The sequence below is a fragment of the Salvelinus sp. IW2-2015 genome, linkage group LG20 (genome assembly GCF_002910315.2).
Source record: "Salvelinus sp. IW2-2015 linkage group LG20, ASM291031v2, whole genome shotgun sequence".
In the NCBI taxonomy this organism is placed as follows: domain Eukaryota; kingdom Metazoa; phylum Chordata; class Actinopteri; order Salmoniformes; family Salmonidae; genus Salvelinus; species Salvelinus sp. IW2-2015.
Window position 1 is genome coordinate 47,326,552 of NC_036860.1, and position 20,317 is coordinate 47,346,868.

A 20,317-nucleotide genomic window follows, 5' to 3' on the forward strand; every position below is an offset into this window, starting at 1 on the left:
ACGTTTCTGTTTTTGCTGAGTTTAGCATATTTTGTCCACACACAAAGTCCTCGAGGCATACTTTATACTTGACACGTCATCTATGTGACTCCCTACAATAATAATCTGTTTACTGTGGAGCAGAGTTCATGTTCCAGCACCAGCTTTAATGACCACTGTCATGAATAAGATAAAATGTGGCAGGATCGGAAAAAGGTGTGGCAGGATCGGAAAAAGGTGTGGCAGGATCGGAAAAAGGTGTGGCAGGATCGGAAAAAGGTGTGGCAGGATCGGAAAAAGGTGTTGCAGGATAGGAAAAAGGTGTGGCAGGATAGGAAAAAGGTGTGGCAGGATAGGAAAAAGGTGTGGCATTATAGGAAAAAAATGAAAGACCTTGGTTATAGAACACACAACATCAACATGGCACCACATTAACACCTTGGACTATACCCTGTGGGAGCAGACAGCATCTGTAAGTGGCTCCCTAATATAGTAATACAATGATTTTCTGATAAAATATTGTTCATGTGCTACTACTGTATATTGGTATTGAACAGTGACTTTCTTTTGATAAGCAAGACATGCGTAACACGAAAAGACAATTTCAACTTGGTTACATAAGATACTGTTAACATTTAGTCACAAAAACAATGAAAAGATGAAGGCATCATATCCGGTTTTACAGCATTTATTTAGGATCTCCTTAAAAGTTTGAGAGTTTCCTAACAACAGTACTGGAAACATCTCAAATGCCTGAACATCCAGGCTGCAATCATAATAGGTAATGGGGAATAACAGTATCACGCAAGCACTCAACTCAGTGTCTCACAGACACAAGGTTAGGATGAGACCTGGCACTGCTAACAAACAATGGTTAAAGTTGACTATTCAAATATTCAATAATCTAACTTTTGCTCAACCATGAAATAAAATGCTATTCAAGGTAAATCATTGAAAAAAATAAATATATATATATATATATATATATATACATACATACATACACACACACACGTGTTGGTACATTGAAAAAAGCATAACCAGTAGAAAACATTGACTAAAAGCATCAACTACAATGTAATCCTGCCATAATAGAAGAGCTCACTTTCAATTGATTGAATATTTTGTACAATATTGATCTCACAGAGAAGTTTAATTGTAGAGACGTTATAGGTGTGTTAATGACTGGGCAGCAAACAAAGTCTAACACTGAGGGATTGACTGCCACCAGATAAAGTTATGACAGTACGTGAATGTAATTCAGCCTGCAACTTCAGGGTGTTTTCATTTACTGAGCCTGAGATCATCTATTCCTGTGTATAGGTGTGGCTCTCTCTGTCTGTGTTTATGGTTGTAAGAGCATTTGCGTCTGAGTGTGTGTGTGTATATGTATGCAGGAACACTTCTCTAGTTGTCTGAGTCCAAGTCACTTTCTCCCCCGATGGACCTGAACTCTTCGCTGTCCTCCTCATCCTCACTCAGCTGCACCTGGGACAACACACTGGGACCTCTCCTCCGAGCTGCCTCTTCCTCCTCCTCCTCACTTATGCCGTAGCCCTCTCCATTGCCCATGCTGGAAGTCTGGGTGTGGGTCTGACCCTCATAACTCCCATAACTATGGGGAAGGGGGGAGAGAAAGAGAGGGAAGGGTAAAGTATGGGTTAATAGGGCCCAAGATCCAAACAACGATGCAAATACACCTTGAACTGTATATAATGTGTCGGCCATGGTGTTGTACCTGACATTACTGTCCTCCAGGTGGGTCTCATCCGGCACCTCTTCCCCGTATGACATCATGCTCTCGTCCTGCTCCAGGCCCATGCGGGCCGTCTCATGGTGGGGTCTGGGAGGGGGCGGGGGACGCACCTCCACCTCTCTGTCTGAGTCACTGCCACTCTCTGACAGGTGGATAGCTGGGGCGGGACAGGAGAGGCAACACAGTTAGAACCTCACATTTCAAACACAGTCCCTAGTGTACTCCAGAAATCCTCCAATCATAGGATGTAGATTTTAAAGGGAAAGTTCACCCAAATTACAAAATGACACCTAGGTTTCCTTACCCTGTAAGCAGACTATGGAGAAGGTATGACAGCAATCCATGCTTTGGTTTAGTTTCCTTGCTACTGTTTCCACATGCTAACATTTTAGCATTTGTAGCACAAATCCCATTCAAGTCATGGGACAGATATTAGCATTTTTCATGCATCATGTCCAAATCGTCCGAAAATATCTAAAATTGATTGTGAAGCTAAACAAAGTCACAGATCATTTTATCGGTCCCATGACAAATGCTAAAACGTTAGAAATGTGGAAACAGTGCCAGGGAAACTAAACCAAAGCATGGATTGATGTTATACCTTGTCTATAGACTGCTTACAGGGTAAGGAAACCAATATGTCATTTGGTTTCACCATCTTACTCCATCCTATGACAACCTCCACCCTAGTGTGACTCACAGGAGAACGGGTTATCTCCCTCCTCTTCGCTGGCGTCATCCTCTCCGTCTGACATGAGCAGGTCCTGGTACAGCACGCTGGCCTGGGCTGGCCGACTGGAGCCTTCATCCTCGTCATAATCATCGTCCTCGTGGCCCTGCAGCCTTCTGCGGGGCGGCAGCAGCAGCATCTCCTCTTCATCCTCCTCATCCTCCAGGTCTCCCTCACCATCCTCTGCCTGGGGAACAGGTCATCAACATCAAAATAACTAATTTTCCTGAACTACAGACTGTCTTCAAATCTGCCATGTCTCTCTTTCAAAAACCATCTCTCAAACCCATATTGTTTCTTCATGATCTGAGTCTTACAGGAGCTGGTGTCTTGGGCTTGCCGTCGTCATCCTCCTCCTCGAAGCCCTCGATGTCCACGTCCGACTCCTCCTCTCCTAGCCTTCTATGACGACCCTGGAGACACACAGAGAAGTTAAGCGACACTGAGACAGGAAAATATACTTCTGGGGAAAGACAGAGTGATAACTTGTGAAGCAATGGAGATGCCTGAAAATGTATAATTGGCCAGGCAAACAGAATGCTAGTATGACAGGCAGTCACAATTAGTAGCAAAAGTAACATACAAGCGAAACTGGAACCAAATTAGTTATGGGAAGGAACCATCTTTGTCTTAGGAATGAAAAGCACAAAGGGATCTTAGAATGGCTCCTAGTTAGGAGGAGCATGCACCAGTCAGGATCCACACTGTGGGAATGCAGAGGGAAGAACTGTAAGGGAGGACCAGGTGAATGTGCAAGGAGGAATGGGGGGAATGGGAGGGGAGAGGGAGGAGGGTGGTTAGAAGCCAGGTGACCCCTGGATGAGACAGACGCCCGTTGCACTCCTGAGTGATCTCTCTCCGTACCTGCCCTACCCCCCTCTTCTCTGGAACAGCCATTAGAGATGCCTCAACCTCAGAGAAAAGGCTGGTCTCTCTGTGCAGGCTCACAGAGGCACTGCTGTCAAACACATCAGCAGGCTGCCCCCCCCCCCCACCCCCGCCCCCACCACACACACACAGAGAAAGGAAAGAGGGAGAAGAGATAAACACATGTAGGAAGGAGAATATACAGTGCCTTACAAAAGTATTCATCCCCCTTGACGTTTTTCCTATTTTGTTGCATTACAACCTGTAATTAAAATATATTTTTATTTGGATTTCATGTAATGGACATACACAAAATAGTCTAAATTGGTGAAGTGAAATAGAAAGAATTACTTGTTTCAAAAAAAATAAAACGGAAAAGTTGTGCGTGCCTATGTATTCATGGTATGACTTAAAGACTGCTGCACACCAGCGGAACCCATCCAACTTGAAGGATCTGGAGCAGTTTTGCCTTGAAGTATGGGAAAAATCCCAGTGGCTAGATGTGCCAAGCTTATAGAGACATACCCCAAGAGACTTGTCGCTGTAATTGCTGCAAAAGGTGGTTCTACAAAGTATTGACTTTGGGGGGGTGAATAGTTATGCATGCTCAAGTTCTGTTTTTTTGGTCTTATTTCTTGTTTGTTTCACAAGAAAAAATATTTTGCATCTTCAAAGTCGTAGGCATGTTGTGTAAATCAAATGATACAAACCCCCCAAAAATGCATTTTAATTCCAGGTTGAAAGGCAACAAAATAGGAAAAATGCCAAGGGGGGTGAATACTTTCCCAGGCCACTGTAGAGACTAAGGCATAGATAAACTATAGAAACAGCTACTAAATTGACACATACAAGAGTGCTAAAGAGGAACGACGACGCAGAGAAAGACTAGAATGTGAAGAGGTATATGTAATATGAAGGGAGAGACTACAGCAGACAGAGGTTAAAAAATAAGTATTTGGAGAAGAGTGGCATTCCCCAACTCTGGAGCAGGTGAGGGCGTGGTGTTGAGGTACTTTATTTGGTGACTCTAAGGTCTTATTGTTAGTATCTGGGCTGTTTCTGGGCCATACATGGGACAGGAACATTGCTACCTGTGGTGTGTAGGTTCCTGGAGTCATGGGGTCCAGGCTATCCAGGTCTGCTGCATCCAGAGCTGCCTCTTTAGCTGTGGAGATGTCCTTCTCCAGCTGGGTCAGGTGCTCATCATACTGGGGAGATATCAAGCAACAGTCAAATTATTAAATTATCCTTGGCAGAGGCAACATAATGAAGCCATAAATATGATTCATCATCTGACAAGGCATAAAGATGTCAATTAATTATACTGAACAAAAATATAAACAACATGGAACAATTTCAAAGATTTGACTGAGTTACAGTTCATATAAGGAAATCAATCAATTGAAATAAATTCATTAGGCCCTAATCTATGGGTTTCACATAACTGGGAATACAGATATGCATCTGTCTGTGACCGAAAAAAAAGTAGGGGCGTGGATCAGAAAACCAGTCAGTATCTGGTGTGACCACCATTAATTTGCCTCATGCAGCGTGCCATCTCCTTCACATTGAGTTGATCAGAATGTAGATTCTGGCCTGTGGAATGTTTCCCACTCCTCTTCAACGGCTGTGCGAAATTGCTGGATATTGGCGGGAACTGGAACACGCTGCCGTACACGTCGATCCTCAGCATCCAAAACATGCTTAATGGAATTGTGTTCAGATCCTTGCGAAATGGGGCCGTGCATTATCATGCTGAAACATGAGGTGATGGCGGCGGATGAATGGCACCACAATGGGCTTCAGGATCTTGTCACGGTATCTCTGTGTATTCAAATCGCCATCGATAAAATGCTGTTGAGTTCGTTGTCTGTATCTTATGCCTGACCATACCACAACCCCACCGCCACTATGGGGCACTCTGTTCACAACGTTGACATCAGCAAACCACTTGCCCACACGACGCCATACACGTGGTCTGCGGTTGAGGCCGGTTGGACGTACTGCCAAATTCTTTAAAACGACATTGGAGGCGGCTTATGGTAGAGAAATGAACATTACATTCTCTGGCAACAGCCCTGGTGGACATTCCTGCGGACAGCATGCCAATTGAACGCTCCCTCAAAACTTGAGACATCTGTGGCATTCAGTTGTGTGACAAAACTGCACATTTTAGGGTGGCCTTTAATTGTCCCCAGCACAAGGTAGCCCTGTGCAATGATCATGATGTTTAATCAGCTTCTTAATATGCCACGCCTAAGAAATGTCCACTAACAGAGATGTAAACAAATACGTGCACAACATTTGAGCGAATTAAGCTTTTTGTGCGCATGGAACATTTCTGGGATCTTTAATTTCATCTTATGAAACATGGGACCAACACTTTACATGTTGCATTTATATTTTTTGTTCAGTGTAGTTTCATTATGACCTTCTCTTGCAGTTTCTCTTTCATACACACACCTCTGCCAGGGTCTGCTTGCATACGTTGACTATCTCCAGGGCCGTATTGGTGTAAGGGCTGTCTGGTCCGTTGTACTTGACACTGTTGGTGTGGACCAGGCTGACGTCAAACAGGAACACATCCCGGTTCTGGTACTTGTGTTTGGATATGTTCTGTTGGACCACAGCACACAGGGAGACTTTTAAATAACACTAATGGTTATATTATACATATGATCATCTACCTGTATATTACAAATATTACCATCAACTACATATAGGTTTGATCCATCTTGGCATCAGAGGGATCCAAAAGGTGTCTTTGTTGTGGTTTTCCTCAAGGCTAAAACTGAAGTCTCCTTCCCATAACTCACCTTGCGGACATTCTCTAGGTCCATGGGTTGGACTATCACTTTGTAGTAATCTGGAACAAACTTCTTGTTGACTGGATGGTGGAACGGCCAAGACTGAAGAGGAGACAGAGGCAGAGTAAGGACAGTTATAACACTATCACACTGTGTGCTTGATTGAACTACTGGCAGAATTGTCAATTTTTTTGTACATTTAAGAGCAAAGAAAAAACTGCTCAGTGAAATGACTTAATTAAGTCACAAAGAAAATACAAATAGCAGATAGTCTCAGTGACATCCGAAGCGCCCGAAAGAAAGCAAACACCCTGATGATTGGGTGGAGCTCCACTCACGTCAGGCACGGCCATCATCTTCTGAGTGACGATGTTGTCCAGGATGAAGGAAAAGGCCACTTGGTCATCATCGTCCAGCAGGGGGTTGATGGCTTTCTCCAGTCTCACCAGCCTGTCTTCCTTCTGCACAGGACAAAGGAATGCACCCGTTTAATTATTAACAAGTACTATTGAAGGCCACTTCCATTGTCTCCCAAGAGTTGCTGAACATTTTCCTTCTACTTCTACACACAGTGGACCAGAAATTGGGCTGTGTCTAAAATGGCACCCATCCAGGAATCCATCAGCGTGAACATTCACACGTACCTCTTTCAGTTTCTCATCACAAAGGTCCAGCATAGTCTGAGCCACCTGGGTTATTGGATGCTTGGCACCTGAATACACCGCAACAATTACAGTCTCAATAAGTTACAGAACAGTCGGTCACAGTAAAATATTAGTCATTCTCTAAGGCTTCAAGTGGTTTAGAGTTGTACCGTTGTATGTCGCGCTGTTCTTGACAATGAGCTCCACGTTCTCTCTGAACTCTTCCCGGGAGGGGTACACACGCTTGCGCACATTCTCCCGTAGCGTCTGCAGATCCATGGGACGAGGGATGATCTTATAGTAGTCCTTTACCACCTTGGCATTGACTGGTGTGTGGAAGGGGTATGTCTGTGACAAGAGGTAAAGACAACCCAATTAGAGAGAAAGAAGTGTGTGTGTATGTGAGAGAGAAACCTATAGTGGTCGGAGGAGTGGGTTGTGTGTGTGTGGGGGTGTGTGTCTTACATTGGGGTGATCCCGCATGTCGTTGATAATACTCTCCAGGACTGAGGACAGGGTGACCATGGGGTCAGTGCGTCTGCGGTGGATGGATTTGTGGGGCCTCTGTGAGAGGATGAAACAAAACAAAAACCACAGAGAGCTAAGGCATAACTATCACAGTGTTAAATATTCTCCAGAGCTCGCTTTAACTGAATAGTCATACGCAACCAATGCAAAATATGGTAACTGGCAACCAGGCTCACATTTAGGTAGTCACAGTGTACGTTGTTCCCAACACGTCTCTTCTTCTTGGGGGGAAGCTGCTGTTTGGGGAACTTCAGCACCAGGGACTTCCTGCGCACCTCATCAGCACTGTGAGAGGAGACAACATGGTCCTTTACACAGCAGCACAAGGTAATATATCCCTAACATTTAGACAGACGTAGAGAGCATAAGAAACACTATAGGAGCTTTTGGTCCGCAAAGAGAGTGAAAAAGACTACTGATATTCAGTCGTGATTTGGAAAGAAATTAGAACTGCCCCCTTCTCCTGTCAGTGTGTGTGTGGTGTGTACCTCTCGATGAGCTGCTTGCCCAGGACGATCTTGGTTCCCTCCACTTTAATGAGTTCCTCATTGTCATTGTGGATGACAGTCTTCTCCAGCTCCTCCTCTTGCTCCTCCGTCATGGCAACCGGGTTGGAGGGCGGAGCATTGGTCTGGTAGTACAGTGGGCAGAACTTGTTGGTTCGCATGTGCCCGATGGCACCGCAAGCTCCGCACTTCAGCTAGGGCAGAGGGGGTAAGAAGAGATGTAGTTAACAACCAGACAAACACTGTACATAACAACGTGGACTGCAAGTCACTGCATCACATCATGCTACCTTCACTGTAGTACACCAAACACTACGTTATCATGCTTATTATAAGCAATATAATATATTGCTAATAAAGAAAAGTGTGAAAAAAGTGAGGAAGGTTTATCTTGAACTAAATTATCCTATTTTCGAGACAGCAGGTCAACAGGAAAACAGACGGCAGGTTATGGAAAAGCAGGTGAGGATAGTCTTGGAGATGAATCATTATGGGCTGGCAAGCTTACTTTTACCTTGAGGTCTGGCCTCTCCTTGATCTTCTTGGCCTTCTTCTCAGGGGGGCTCTTGAACCTGTCCTTCTCCTGGTTCCTCTTCAGCCTCCTCAGCTGCTCCTGGATCCGCCGCCGCTCCTTCCTCATCTCCTCTCTATGTTGCTCGTCAAACAGCGCAAACTTCTTTCTACATTGGCAGAAGGTAGACAAAGACTGTGTGAGGTTGGATACACTACACACAGACCAAACACTCATATTACACACAAACCAACACACACACACACACACACACACACACCACACACACACACACACACACACACACACACACACACACACACAACACACACACACACACACACAGGAACTTACATGAAGTCGTCGTCCTTGGTGGTTCTGATTCTGGTGTAGGCGTCAATGACGGAGGGTTTGCGGACCGTCTCACAGCGGACATACTCCTTGCCGTCCTCGTCTCTGAAGGTGCGGTAGATTTTGAGGCGCCGTCCCGTGGCGGACGAGTTCAGGCTGGTGACCGAGGACGTGTCGTCATCTTTATGGGAGCCCGTGGACAAAGCACTGGCTGCAGGGACACACAGAGAGATTTGACTTGCACACACACTCCAGTAAACACACATGAAAAAATCCTGAAACGCATGCATACACACGCCACTTACAGAAGCCCTTGCGTGCTTTGCGTCCCTTGTGGTCGCTCTCCTCTCCCATCAGCATCCTCTGCAGCTCCTTCTCTCCTGCTCCTCCCTCTTCTCTGGACAGCTGGGAGCTGGTCTTCTTGTTCTGCAGCATGTTCTCAATGTTCTTCCCCATCTCCTCAAAGTCACTGTCCTCCGCTGAGCTGCTGTCTGTGTCTGTGGACAGGACCTCTGTGGACTCCAATACTCTGGGGAGCAAGTAGAGGGTAGAACATCACATCAACTTACAGCATCCCTATAGGAAATGGGTGGTGAATTATGGTAATCTGGATAAAGGGGGAATGGAGGATGAGATGGCCTCACTTGTTTTGCAAGTCAAAGATCCTCTGGCACTCCTCCTTGTAGCGCTCCTGGTGTTCGGCTACAGAGAAGCGGGACCCGCGGGCAAATTTGCTCATGGGCCCCTCGCCAGAGCGCGCCTGCTCTGTAGACATGGTCCTCACCACATCAATCACCTCCCAACGAGACAGCTTCTTTATCTGAAACGCACATATACACACAGGTTTAACAGATTGATCTGACCTTCATACTTAGGTTGGTGGAAGAAATGAGGGAACTTAAGACATTATTATGTAATATGCTATTACTACGTGATTACCTCCTCCTCTGGAACACCAAACTTGCGCAGCAGCTGCTTGGCGTTTTTTAGTGATAGTCTTCTCAGATCAGCGTCTGTCCCTGTCACAGTCTTCTTAGCAGGTTGTGGCTCCCGGTCATCCTGGGCCTAAACACGACAAATAACAAAATAACCTTTAGCTCAGTAATAAATGATTAAATAATCATCAAAAAACTATTGAATGGAAAATATTTTTGTCAGAAAGGCTATGACTGGAATTATGGCCCCCTGATCTGAATACGGATCTGGCAGAAGTGTTTCAGTGCACAAGCGTAAAAAAAAGAGGAAGTACCTTTTGTTGAGTGGGCTTGTTGGGCACTTTGACGTAGGAGAATCCCTCTCCACATCCTGTGGGGTCGGCCACCCCCATGACCTCCAGCAGACACTTCCCCTTCATGGCAGCGATGAAGGCTCGAGTCGTGTTCCAAGGGGCCGTACGGACCTAGGGTGGACCACAGAGAACACGGGTGAGATCATGTATGATCATCCTTTTTTTCAACATAAAAATCATTGTTTTATGAAAAGGAAGCAGAGTGGAGCTGAACCTCATCATCAATCTTCATCTGGAAATCTTCCTCGTTCTCTTCCTCTGGAGCAAAGAAGGACTTTTCACCATATCCAGCATCCTGGTGGAGAGAGAGAGAGAGAGAGAAGTTATGGTATAGTTCACACAGAATACCAATATGACAGATAGGCTCTTTGTTTAGGCACTGTCAGTCTTACCTTCAGTCTCTGCTCTGCCACCAGCATGCTGTAGTAGGCACAGCACTGCTCTGGAGACACCATGGCCCTGATCTCCTCCTCAGTAGGCAGCCTGAAGTCAGGCTTCAGCACCCACCAGTTAGAGTCCATCCCTGGGAACAGGGGGAGGGCAAATTATATTAAATCATATAACAAATATTAACAACGTTATCTTAACTCCACCCTTACTGCCCAACTTGCAGCTTTGTAAGATTAATGGACGCATGTAGCATGAGAATTCCCCCTCGCCAAAGATCTTATACCCTTTGGATATCTTTTTTTTCTCCATCAACTGAAGCGTCTTGTAGGCTCAAAAGCAGAGGTGTTGCAGGAGCAGAACAACAGATATTAACAAAGGGCCATGAAAACCTCTGGTACCTTACTGATGCTTTCCTCAGACCACACCTTACCTCCACAGTAAACTCCACATCCAGAATATTCTGACATCTCTCTTTCCTGACGCATGTCAGTCAAAAGGCACACCATCTCTGAGCTCACACAGCTAAGCATCAGAGTCACCTCTCTTTCTTACACCTCAACACTTCTCTGAGATCACACGGGAGTAGAAATATCAAAGGGATACTGCGAGATTGAGATTTAGGTTGTTTCTCTACTTACCCAGAGTCAGATGAACTCATGGATACTATTTTTATGTCTCTGTGTGCAGTTTGGGGAAAGTTTAAATCAGCAAACCACAATTGCTGGAAGTCTTCAGTTACAGTAGGCAGCTCCTCTCAAAAGCAGAGAACCTTGACCTAACTACTCCAGAGCTTGGTGGTTGGTCATTTATAGTCTTAGAAACCGTTGGGCAGCGCCAAAGAGACAGATACAATATTGCGATCTCTATACATCTCTATGCGACAACGGGACAGAGAGTGAGGATCTTGTTTCTTATGACTATCAGTAACATTTTGAGAGGAGCTAGCTACTGTACCGGGAGACTTCCAGCAATTGCGCTAAGCTAACAATATGATAACTTCAATAATATCCCAACTGTACGCAGAGTAGTGCTGAGCGATTTGTGCTTTTTGAGGTTGGTTCGGTTTCGGTTCGATTTAAAAAAAATAATCACGGTTTGCCGATTTCATATATATATTTTTTTACTATGCATTATGTGGGTTGAATGCTGTAACAGAATAAAACAATTAATAAAAGTACCACGATGGTAGTGAACACCCATTACTGCTTATCACTTATTAACCATCATTTATTCACATTACTTTAATAAAATATTTGCTTTATTTCATTACTTTATTATTTCATTATCTCATCTCTTTAGAGCTGCTGCCTATGCTGTCTGACAAAATCACTATAATTAGTAGTTCTTCAAAGTAAATAATGCATACTTTTATGACTACTGAATACCAACTATCAATCACTTAGAACATGTATTTTCAGATACTCTAACCAAGCTGTTGGGCCAGTAACCGAAAGGTTGCTAGATCGAATCCCCGAGCTGACAAAGTATAAATCTGTTGTTCTGCCCCTGAACAAGTTAACAGTTCAGCAGTTAACCCACTGTTCCTAGGCTGTCATTGTAAATAAGAATTTGTTCTTAACGGACTTGCCTAGTTAAATAAAAACTATCCCTGATGAGCGCACGTTCCCTCTTCTCTCTGCCTCCGTGTCTGCTCCAAACAGACCAGACAAATAGGTGGACGCGCAATGGATTATGGTCATTGTAGTTAATTACCACGTTTTCTGCACTAAACTATGCAGAATATTGGCCTGTTGGAAACTACAACTCCTTACTACACTGCATAGTTTGGGCTTGATCTGATTTCTCTCTTCAGAAACTGCATATCCAGCTCAGAGAAAAAAACAGAACGAAATGGAATTCAAATAATTGAACCAACGTCAGTCAGTTGTTTAAAACAGAGAAATAGCAGACATTTCGCATAATCACTCAGCACTAGCACAGAGATACAAAAATGGTATCCATCAGTTTGTCTGACTCTGGGTACATAGAAAAATGACCTAAACATTTCGCAGTATCCCTTTAAGAGGAAATCAGGATTGTTTGACAGTTGTGAGTGACAAAGTTGACGAGGCATATTCACATTTCTGCATTACTTATTCATCTTTGTGAGAACAAACAATGAAGGACAGTGCGTCATACTGTACTACTGACAAACACAAGGCTATACAGTAGTATTGGGGTAAGCATAGTCTTGCGTTGCCATTCCTCCAAAATCACATCGCTTGGAGGTCTGAATACTTTTTTATTACAAAAGCGGTTTGAATGGTCTGCTGGCTCCCAGTGGCAAGACTTTGATTGGATGTTACATTTCATGAACCCTCGCCCCACATGCCCGTTGGTGGTACGTGTTATGTTCGTCTGTTTTGCCAGAAGTGTGCTCTATACACAAAATCAACATATATCAACATATTTTGATGGGTTTTAATCTGCAACTCAAGCAATTCTTACGCACTGTTGCACCTACAACACTAGGCATTTGATTTGTTTGACGTGTTGCGTAGCGTCACTGATTGCAAGTCTCCACCCATATTTAGCCATTTTTCTGCCATTAAAACTTCCCCAGGCTTCCCGTTTTAGGGAAGCCTGATTCTCGATAAGGCTAGGGTAAGTAAGGTTAGCTGTTTCTACCTGTACGCTTGAAGTCAGCACAGAGTTTTAGGCGTTTGCGGATGCTGCTTTCTGAATGTGAGGGGAAGGCTTTCTTTATGTCCTCCATACGGATTCTCCTAGGGCGATCTTTACTCTTCCAAAACAACCGATAGATAAACACCTGCACGGAAGAGGAGACATGAGTGTTGGCAAGAATGCATTCTTTAAGTGTGCTTTCTCTTGTGTGACAATGTGTGTGTGTGTGTGTGTGTGTGTGTGTGTGTGTGTGTGTGTGTGTGTGTGTGAGAGAGAGAGTGTGTGGATTTGCAGATGCTGTAATGTGCGCGTGTGCGTGTATGTGTGTATCGCAAGGTATACCTGCAGGAAGTCTCTGATATGGGTGTTGGCTCGTTTGGAGTTGGGTCCAGGGACCTCATAGAGCGGACACTGCTGTCCAACCACAAAGATGTCCACCAGCTCTCTGATGAAGTAGCCCTGCCGTGTACGCAGCACCAGGAAATCTGTCTCTGGCATCTTGTGGAGGTAGATGGGGGCGCGGAAAAGGTTGTTCTCAAAAGCCTAAAAGAAAGAAAGACATGACAGAGCTCTACATTTTTCTGGGTATATCTTTCTGGGTATCAGGCCCATTCAGAGCAAATTATTTTTCAAACATCAATAAATTGTCATGTAAATCACTGTAATGAATGTGGTACTGACCGGGAGCAGCTGCCCGGGGTGCAGGGAGCCCAGGAAGGGAGAGGTGTGGCAGTACACCGTCTCTCCGTACTTACAGTCTGGAGCTCCAGGGTCCTTGCCTGGTTTCTGAGGGGAAACAGCCATGTTTCACGTTTATTCGATTTTAAAGTGCATTTACACATATGTTAACAAAACACAACTCATAGACAATAGAGGAAGGAAAATAACCACTGGGGTGGTTCTGTTTTTAGTAAATGCTAATCAATGTTGATGCAAGGGAAATGGTAGTTGAAAGACTAGTGCAGTGACTCACTCTCTTGTAGTAGTTCTTGATCTTGGTTGCCATGCCGACTTGCATGATGAGCGGAGGGTATTCCTCGCTGTACTCTGCCAGAATCAGGTCTCCGTCTTTCCCCGTCAGATCTTGAGCTGTCCGCATGAAGAACATGTCACCGCCACCGGAAGCCTGGCGTTCCTGCTCTCGCATCTATGGGCACAGAAAAATACATTTAACGCAAATCACACACAAACAGGGTTATCAACACACACAGACAGACAGACGCATTCCTGATGACCTGTGTTAAGACAGAGAGAAGGATGGAGGTGGATGAGGTAAGTTCTGGGGCCTCACCTTGGCCTTCTTCTTGATCTGTTTGAGTAGGGGCTGTGCTGCGTGGGGACCTGGCTGGGACAACGTCCCGAACGAGTACTTCTTCAGAGAGGGCCGGTGGAACCCACGCAGCTTCATGGGTCCCATGTGAGTAGGGAAGAACGGCTGCCTCAGCTCCACTGCAGAGATGGAGTGCTGGAGGGAAAGATAGACAGAGAAGGTTACATACAACTACTGTGAACATTCAGTACATAGCTAGGTTTATCCTACGCTATAGTTAAGATTATCCTCTTTAACTGCTGATCAATCTGTAGAGGAAGAGAGCTCACAGGAGAGAATCTAGTGCCCACCTGAATGATGTTGCCACCGAAGGTGCCCCTCAGGCCCTGCTGCTTGGGGTAATAGAACTCATCGTTGGACAGGTTCCATGGGTCCTTCACCTCAGGCTGGGACATGTTCTGTAGGCAGCAGACCAAACAGAAACGGAGTTATTCAGAATGGCATTTAAGATACAGATCTACGTTATGTTCTCTGTTTCAGTCCTGTAGTACCTGTTGAGGCTCCTCCTTTATGACCCCAGTCTTCCCCAGCAGGATGCGACTCTTCTTCAGTGCCGACTCCTTCTTGTTCTCCTTGGACGGGGAGTGGGACGTACGCTCAGACTCCTTCTCATCTGGGATTTCTGCAAGAGGCCAAGTTCAGAGGTTTGTGGATAGATCAAAGCATCCAAAAGGTTACAGACCATCAAGATATTTCATAATATGTTGAAACTGACTGAAAAATGGTGTGCACACAGTTCACTAAGAAAGGGGAATGACCTAAAATGATGTTCTCATCGTTGGGGTCCAGGGTGAGGACAGGGGGTGAGAGCATGCGGTCCATGGCCTGGTCGTCCCAGATGATGTTGTCTTCCCAGCGCCCGTACACCAGCTCCTCATTGTCAATGGGGAAGATGGAGAACCAGGGGGCGTCATCTTCATGAGAGGCTGTGGCGAGACCAATAGGGAATCAGTAGTGATAGATTTACTCTTTAGTGGTACGTTCACCATGTCAACTAACAGAGATAAGTAGGAATATGTTGTAATATCACGTTGTTCATCATTATAACAGTCAATTACACTCGACAACAGATACCATGTAAACTAGCCTCATCGTACCATAATGGTCATGGTGGTGTTTGTCTCTCTTGGAGCCAGAGCCGATGGAGGGGGCTTTGGGCATGGGTGGAGGAGTGGGGGGCACCAGCTGAGAGTTACTCCTACACAGACCTGTAGTGTAGATAGACATCATGAATACCTAGATAACCCAAAGCAGACAAATACACAACAATTATATCAGTTTATATTTGCCACTGTAGTCCTAAAACCCCTGCACGGTTGGGGTTTACACTTTGGTGATGGGATTTCAATGAGGTAGGAATCTCCAGTATGCAGGTCAGTCTGCGTTCATTGGTACTGGAGTGGAGTGGGTGGGTCTCTCACCCTGCTGTGCGTTGTAGGCATTGGCATTACGCGTCATGCTGGAAGGCAGCCACCCTGCCAGACTGGCTCGCTGGGTCTTAGTGCCTTTGTGTTTCACGTCCTCTCCGTTCCAGATGATGTCGTCCTCCCACTGAAGCTGGGTGACCATCAGAAAGAGCTCGTTCTCCAGGGCCTGTTCATCCTTTTCGTCACCACTGCCCTCCTAGACAGAAAAAAACACAAAGAACACGGTAAGTCTTTATAGAATGTTGTCTGTTCTCTTCTAACTAAGAGTTGAAAGAAGGTGTAGCTAGAAAATGGAAGATTGAGAATCAAAAAGGAGCTAAACCCAAAAACCAACTTCTCTGGTTGAAAACGGCCTGTGGCAACGATATTGTTCTTAAACAATTGTACTAGTTGCAACATTTACTAAAAAGTGTAAGAACTATGGCCATAATTTGCAAGATTTAAGGAATCTAGGGTACGTCACAGTTTTCCTTGGGTTGGGTTAAGATTTAAATCCTGCCCAAATGCCCACGGCTGGCAGCACCCAAATAATCATTGATTTGGAACACAGCTGCGACATAACATGAGACAACGAATGAGACGAATATCGTCGGCAATGTTATTTTGAAAGAATGAGACTTGTTTGTTATACACGGCTTGGTTTTTTCCCAACTCCAACATCCTCACATTCGTGTGCTAACTTTAGCATCACAAACACAACTTTCATTAAAGATTCTGATACTCTAGAAAGCAGGAAATGCTCTGAGCTTGGGATTCTTGACCAATCACGTTCACGTTGTTATGCTATGCCGTGCGGTTGCTAAGCCATTCATCACACATACGGTGGCTGTTTGGGATATTTCAAGTAAAGAGGAACACACAACGGTATCGAACATAACACACCCACTTAAAACTCATTGCTTCTAGCATTTCTTAATGAGGATGTGGAAAAGCGAGGCAAAATGAGTGAGTTCAGCCCTAATCCTAAAGCATCAGTGAAGTGTATGGGTTGCCAACCTCTTTGGGAGGTTGTGAAAATGGTGGTGGTGGTTCTGGCCTCTCCTGCTTCTCCTGCTCATCTTCCTCTTCCTCCTTCAGTTTGAAGCCATAGTGGAAACCACTGCCATCCTCAGGGACCCCCATCATGTCGTACCAGAGCTGGGCCGGACCATAGCGCCACTCTGCCACCTTGGGCCTGGACTCTGTCACCTTGTCCCCGTCTCCAGAGGTCTGGGAGAACTTGGACTCTACTGGGGCCATCATGGTGATCTGGGGGAAGGGGAGAGGGACAAGGAATTAATTATTGAAGATGATCTTTTTGAGTAATCTCTTTTGTCCATTTCATTTTCTAAGGAGAGAAAACCCATACAGAATTATACTGCGACTGAATCACATTACTAAACCTTGTAAGCTCTCATAAACAAGCTGTGAAAAATATACAGGTAAATAACCACACGGTTTCACAGGGATTTCAAACACGTTTTCACAGTTCTACATATCTCTGACTAAGAGATTGTTGCACACTGACCTCGTCATCAGACAGGCACTGTTCTGGGGGTGGAGGTGGGGCGTATTCATAGTCCCAGCCAGACTTCTTCTCTGGTCCCTGCTGCTCCATGGGCTCAGCGCCCTCTGGTGGGGGTGTCTCTGGCTGGGGGTCGCGGTGCTTCCTCTTCCTCTTTCTTCGTGCACTCCGCCACACCGACGGCATGTTCTTCCCAGGGCCAAACAGTCGAAGGAACCGCAGCACCTGGATGGGTTCAGAGGAGTGGGTGGATAGATGTTAATTTATGCTCTCTGATATTTGGTGACCTATACAGTGTGTCCAAGGAGGACAGCTCACCCTTCCAGGCCTGAACTCTGGGAAGAGCTGTGTGACACCAGGCAGGGCTTTGGCAGCATCCTTCTGCATGATGCCAGCCAGGGGCAGGCTGAGGCAGGTTGGAGGACCCCCAGGCCCAGAGCCTGTGGAAGGGCGGTCTGTCTCTGACTCAGAATCTGAGGAGCTGCTGAAGTCCACTTTATCTACTAGAGATGAGGGAGCGATGATGGAGGGCAGGATGATCCCGTCTCCTTCATCCCCAACTGTGGAGAAACCAACAATAGCAGACACTGGGGTTAGAGCCCCTCTGACTCAATGAGTGCTAAATTACTAGCATGTATTCTTGACATTAAATACATCAATATCCCTGTATTTCTTTCCAGATTGTGAAGAATCATGCTTGTTCAATATAAGTACAAAGTATCTTTTCACGGGCACTTTTGCCCCTTCCTCATCCAATCCTTACCACTTGCAGCCGTAGGAGAGGAATCCTCTTTCTTGCCACCAGGCGTGGGGAGACTTGGAGGAGGTGGAGGGGGCATAAGCTTGGCATCAATATCCTCACAATCCGCATCATAGTCATCCTCATCATCTGAGACAGAGAGAAAAAGTGTCCAGTTATCGTCCATGCAAAGTCTCTGATACAGAAGGTGGAAATTAAATACCATGCATTTATCTGTTCTGGTAAACTAGGGTACATGCACTCCTAGATGGCTGTGTACAGTATATACATATACATATTTGGGGTTGCATGGGTATTACTGCACCTGTTCTCCTGGTAGGCTGCAGGCTGCCCATGGCCTGATGATACTTCTTAGTCTCATCTTCAGCCACCTCGTTGATGTCAGAATAATCAACTGCATCGGCATCGTTCTTCACCCATCCTGCATAAGAAAAAGGACATGAAACCGTCACTCATTTATCACAGTATTTACAGACACACAACTTACAAACACAACTAAGGAGCATATTGACTGTCATGTTGAGCCAGTTAAATAACAGTTCCCAGCCACGGTACTACCCCACCCACAGCCTTACTTCATGCCCTTCCTCTTACCCTCTGCATTTGTGCCATCTGTGTCTCCATCCTCGTCAGGATCGTCCTCCTCACTGGCTGTGATCTCTGTGATGAGGTTGCCCAGGCCCAGAGAGCCCAGGCCAGCCAGGTGCTTCTTGGACTCCTGGGGTGTGGAAGGAAATAGCATTGTCAAACAAACATCACATTTGATATGCCAAAGTGTATTGGAATATACCAGGTGTGAAAATGTCTGTTGTCTTTATAAGTAACATTGCACCAAAGACATAGTGGACAAGTGATCAACATAACACAAAACCCATATTCAGCAAATGTACATCTCAGTCCTGTTGTTAGGCATACTTTAGTGTGTGTTCAAAACAGTTGTGTTTATTTCCACACGATGCAGAATGCTTTATTCTTTTAACAAAATATAGTCACTCACAGTGTCCAGCACACTGTCTCCCTCCAGCTGACCATCTTCATTGATGTTCCCGAAGAGAAAGCCAGTGAGAGAGAAGGGGCGGTCTTGGTCTTCATCGCTGTCTGAGTCTGACATCCTGAGAGAGCAATGAATGTCAATGTGAGATTTATCTATTCTCTCTTGTTTATATAGTCCTCACAGTAGATGAAATGCAGTTAACTGAACAAAAGTGAAACTAGACATTTTAAAATACCAATCCTGTTTTTGTGACAAAGGGGTGGCAAACCCACCCATGATAATCAAAACAAACGTGATGGAATGACAAACTAAATGAATAGGTATGTTGAAGGTTTGATCTTATTAACTTGCGTTACTTTTACACAGTTAGGAAGGCCAGTTGTCCTCGGATTAAGGCCAGTTTGATAATATCCTCGTACCCAATTTGCCGCTAGCTTGGCAAATTAACGTTAGTACCCTATGCGACCTCCGTTCACTACGCCAGTATCCACACGCGGTAAAAGGGTGGGTACCTCACCGACCCGTTATTTCGAAAGAAAATATATGGGTTTCATTGTTTTCAAATGTAGTCGATGCAGACACCAACCAACATTGAGCAATGCGCGTGCGCATAGTTCATTTCCGCTCCATGAAGGATGGCAAGTGACGGATCGCCCTCCCGCTTTTTTGTAGCTTTTTTTTTAACCGTTGACGCGTACTTTTGTCGCCACCTACAGGATAGTGTATTCCATGCGCAATTTTTCATTATTTTTGCACAAAGCCGTTCAATGCAACCACAGACTGTGTGAAAGTGCAGTAGCACACTGGCACAGTAGCACACTGGCCACGTGATGTTACCTCAACAACAAGACTAGTGTTGTTTAATACGTGATGTAACAAGTTGGTGTTTGTTACCTGATGTGACCTGACCTGACTCCTAGCCCTTCTTAGGCCTTAAGTAACCAAGCTCACTGGTCTGAGAATGTCAGTGAACACCCATGGCTTGGGTTGTCTCTGCCTTTATGACATAAGTGTCTTGCTACATTTATCATGTTCACCCAAAGAATTAGGTGTTAGCAGTGTTGGGGAGTAGTGAACTAGATTAACATAGTTCAAATAGTCATTTAACTACATTTTGCAGTAGCTTGGTTATAGTTTAACTAAATTCAAATCTTGGTAGTGTTTTCAGTAGGTGAATAACTTTTTTTTTGCCATGTAGTGGTGTAGCTAACTACTAGAACTACACACTACTCTTTTTGCAAAAATAAAATAAAGGTGAAGTAGGCAATAATGTCCTTTCTTTTTTGGCATCAGACCTGCCTAATTCTCACTTGAAACATT

At 45.0% G+C, this 20,317-nt stretch overlaps 1 protein-coding gene across 3 annotated transcripts; it reads right to left on the reverse strand.

Moving 5' to 3' along the window:
• Positions 1–651: 651 nt before the first annotated feature.
• Positions 652–19,604, reverse strand: LOC111980687 (transcription initiation factor TFIID subunit 1). 3 transcript variants are annotated; one of them, XM_070449440.1, is made up of 40 exons: positions 19,354–19,604; positions 19,001–19,115; positions 18,598–18,721; positions 18,308–18,424; positions 18,007–18,132; positions 17,562–17,803; positions 17,247–17,468; positions 16,736–16,987; positions 15,734–15,935; positions 15,410–15,520; positions 15,071–15,238; positions 14,804–14,934; positions 14,603–14,710; positions 14,274–14,447; positions 13,956–14,129; positions 13,664–13,768; positions 13,325–13,525; positions 12,986–13,127; positions 10,360–10,490; positions 10,182–10,262; positions 9,929–10,078; positions 9,619–9,744; positions 9,324–9,499; positions 8,985–9,208; positions 8,683–8,890; positions 8,332–8,497; positions 7,800–8,011; positions 7,488–7,596; positions 7,249–7,347; positions 6,954–7,131; positions 6,784–6,851; positions 6,478–6,600; positions 6,149–6,241; positions 5,796–5,948; positions 4,424–4,540; positions 3,330–3,443; positions 2,783–2,878; positions 2,436–2,652; positions 1,718–1,892; positions 652–1,594 (listed from the first exon to the last, which is right to left on the reverse strand). In XM_070449440.1, exons 2-40 carry the CDS (start codon positions 19,112–19,114, stop codon positions 1,387–1,389), a joined length of 5,937 nt encoding a protein of 1,978 aa, XP_070305541.1. In that variant the 5' UTR covers position 19,115; positions 19,354–19,604; the 3' UTR covers positions 652–1,386. The 3 variants fall into 3 exon arrangements, with proteins under 3 accessions (XP_070305541.1, XP_023867331.1, XP_023867329.1); XM_024011563.2 differs by lacking the exon at positions 3,330–3,443 and having other exon boundaries at positions 19,354–19,603; XM_024011561.2 differs by lacking the exon at positions 3,330–3,443 and having other exon boundaries at positions 8,326–8,497; positions 19,354–19,603.
• Positions 19,605–20,317: the final 713 nt, after the last annotated feature.

Coding starts and splice junctions, on each gene's coding strand:
- LOC111980687 (XM_070449440.1), bottom strand. CDS start 19,114: ATGTCAGACTCAGACAGCGATGAAGACCAAGACCGCCCCTTCTCTCTC. Junction 14,935..15,070: donor CGATGAGAACATCATTTTAG/GTCATTCCCCTT, acceptor GGCCTCTTGCAG/AAATCCCAGATGAGAAGGAG. Junction 14,711..14,803: donor TAAAGGAGGAGCCTCAACAG/GTACTACAGGAC, acceptor TGCTGCCTACAG/AACATGTCCCAGCCTGAGGT.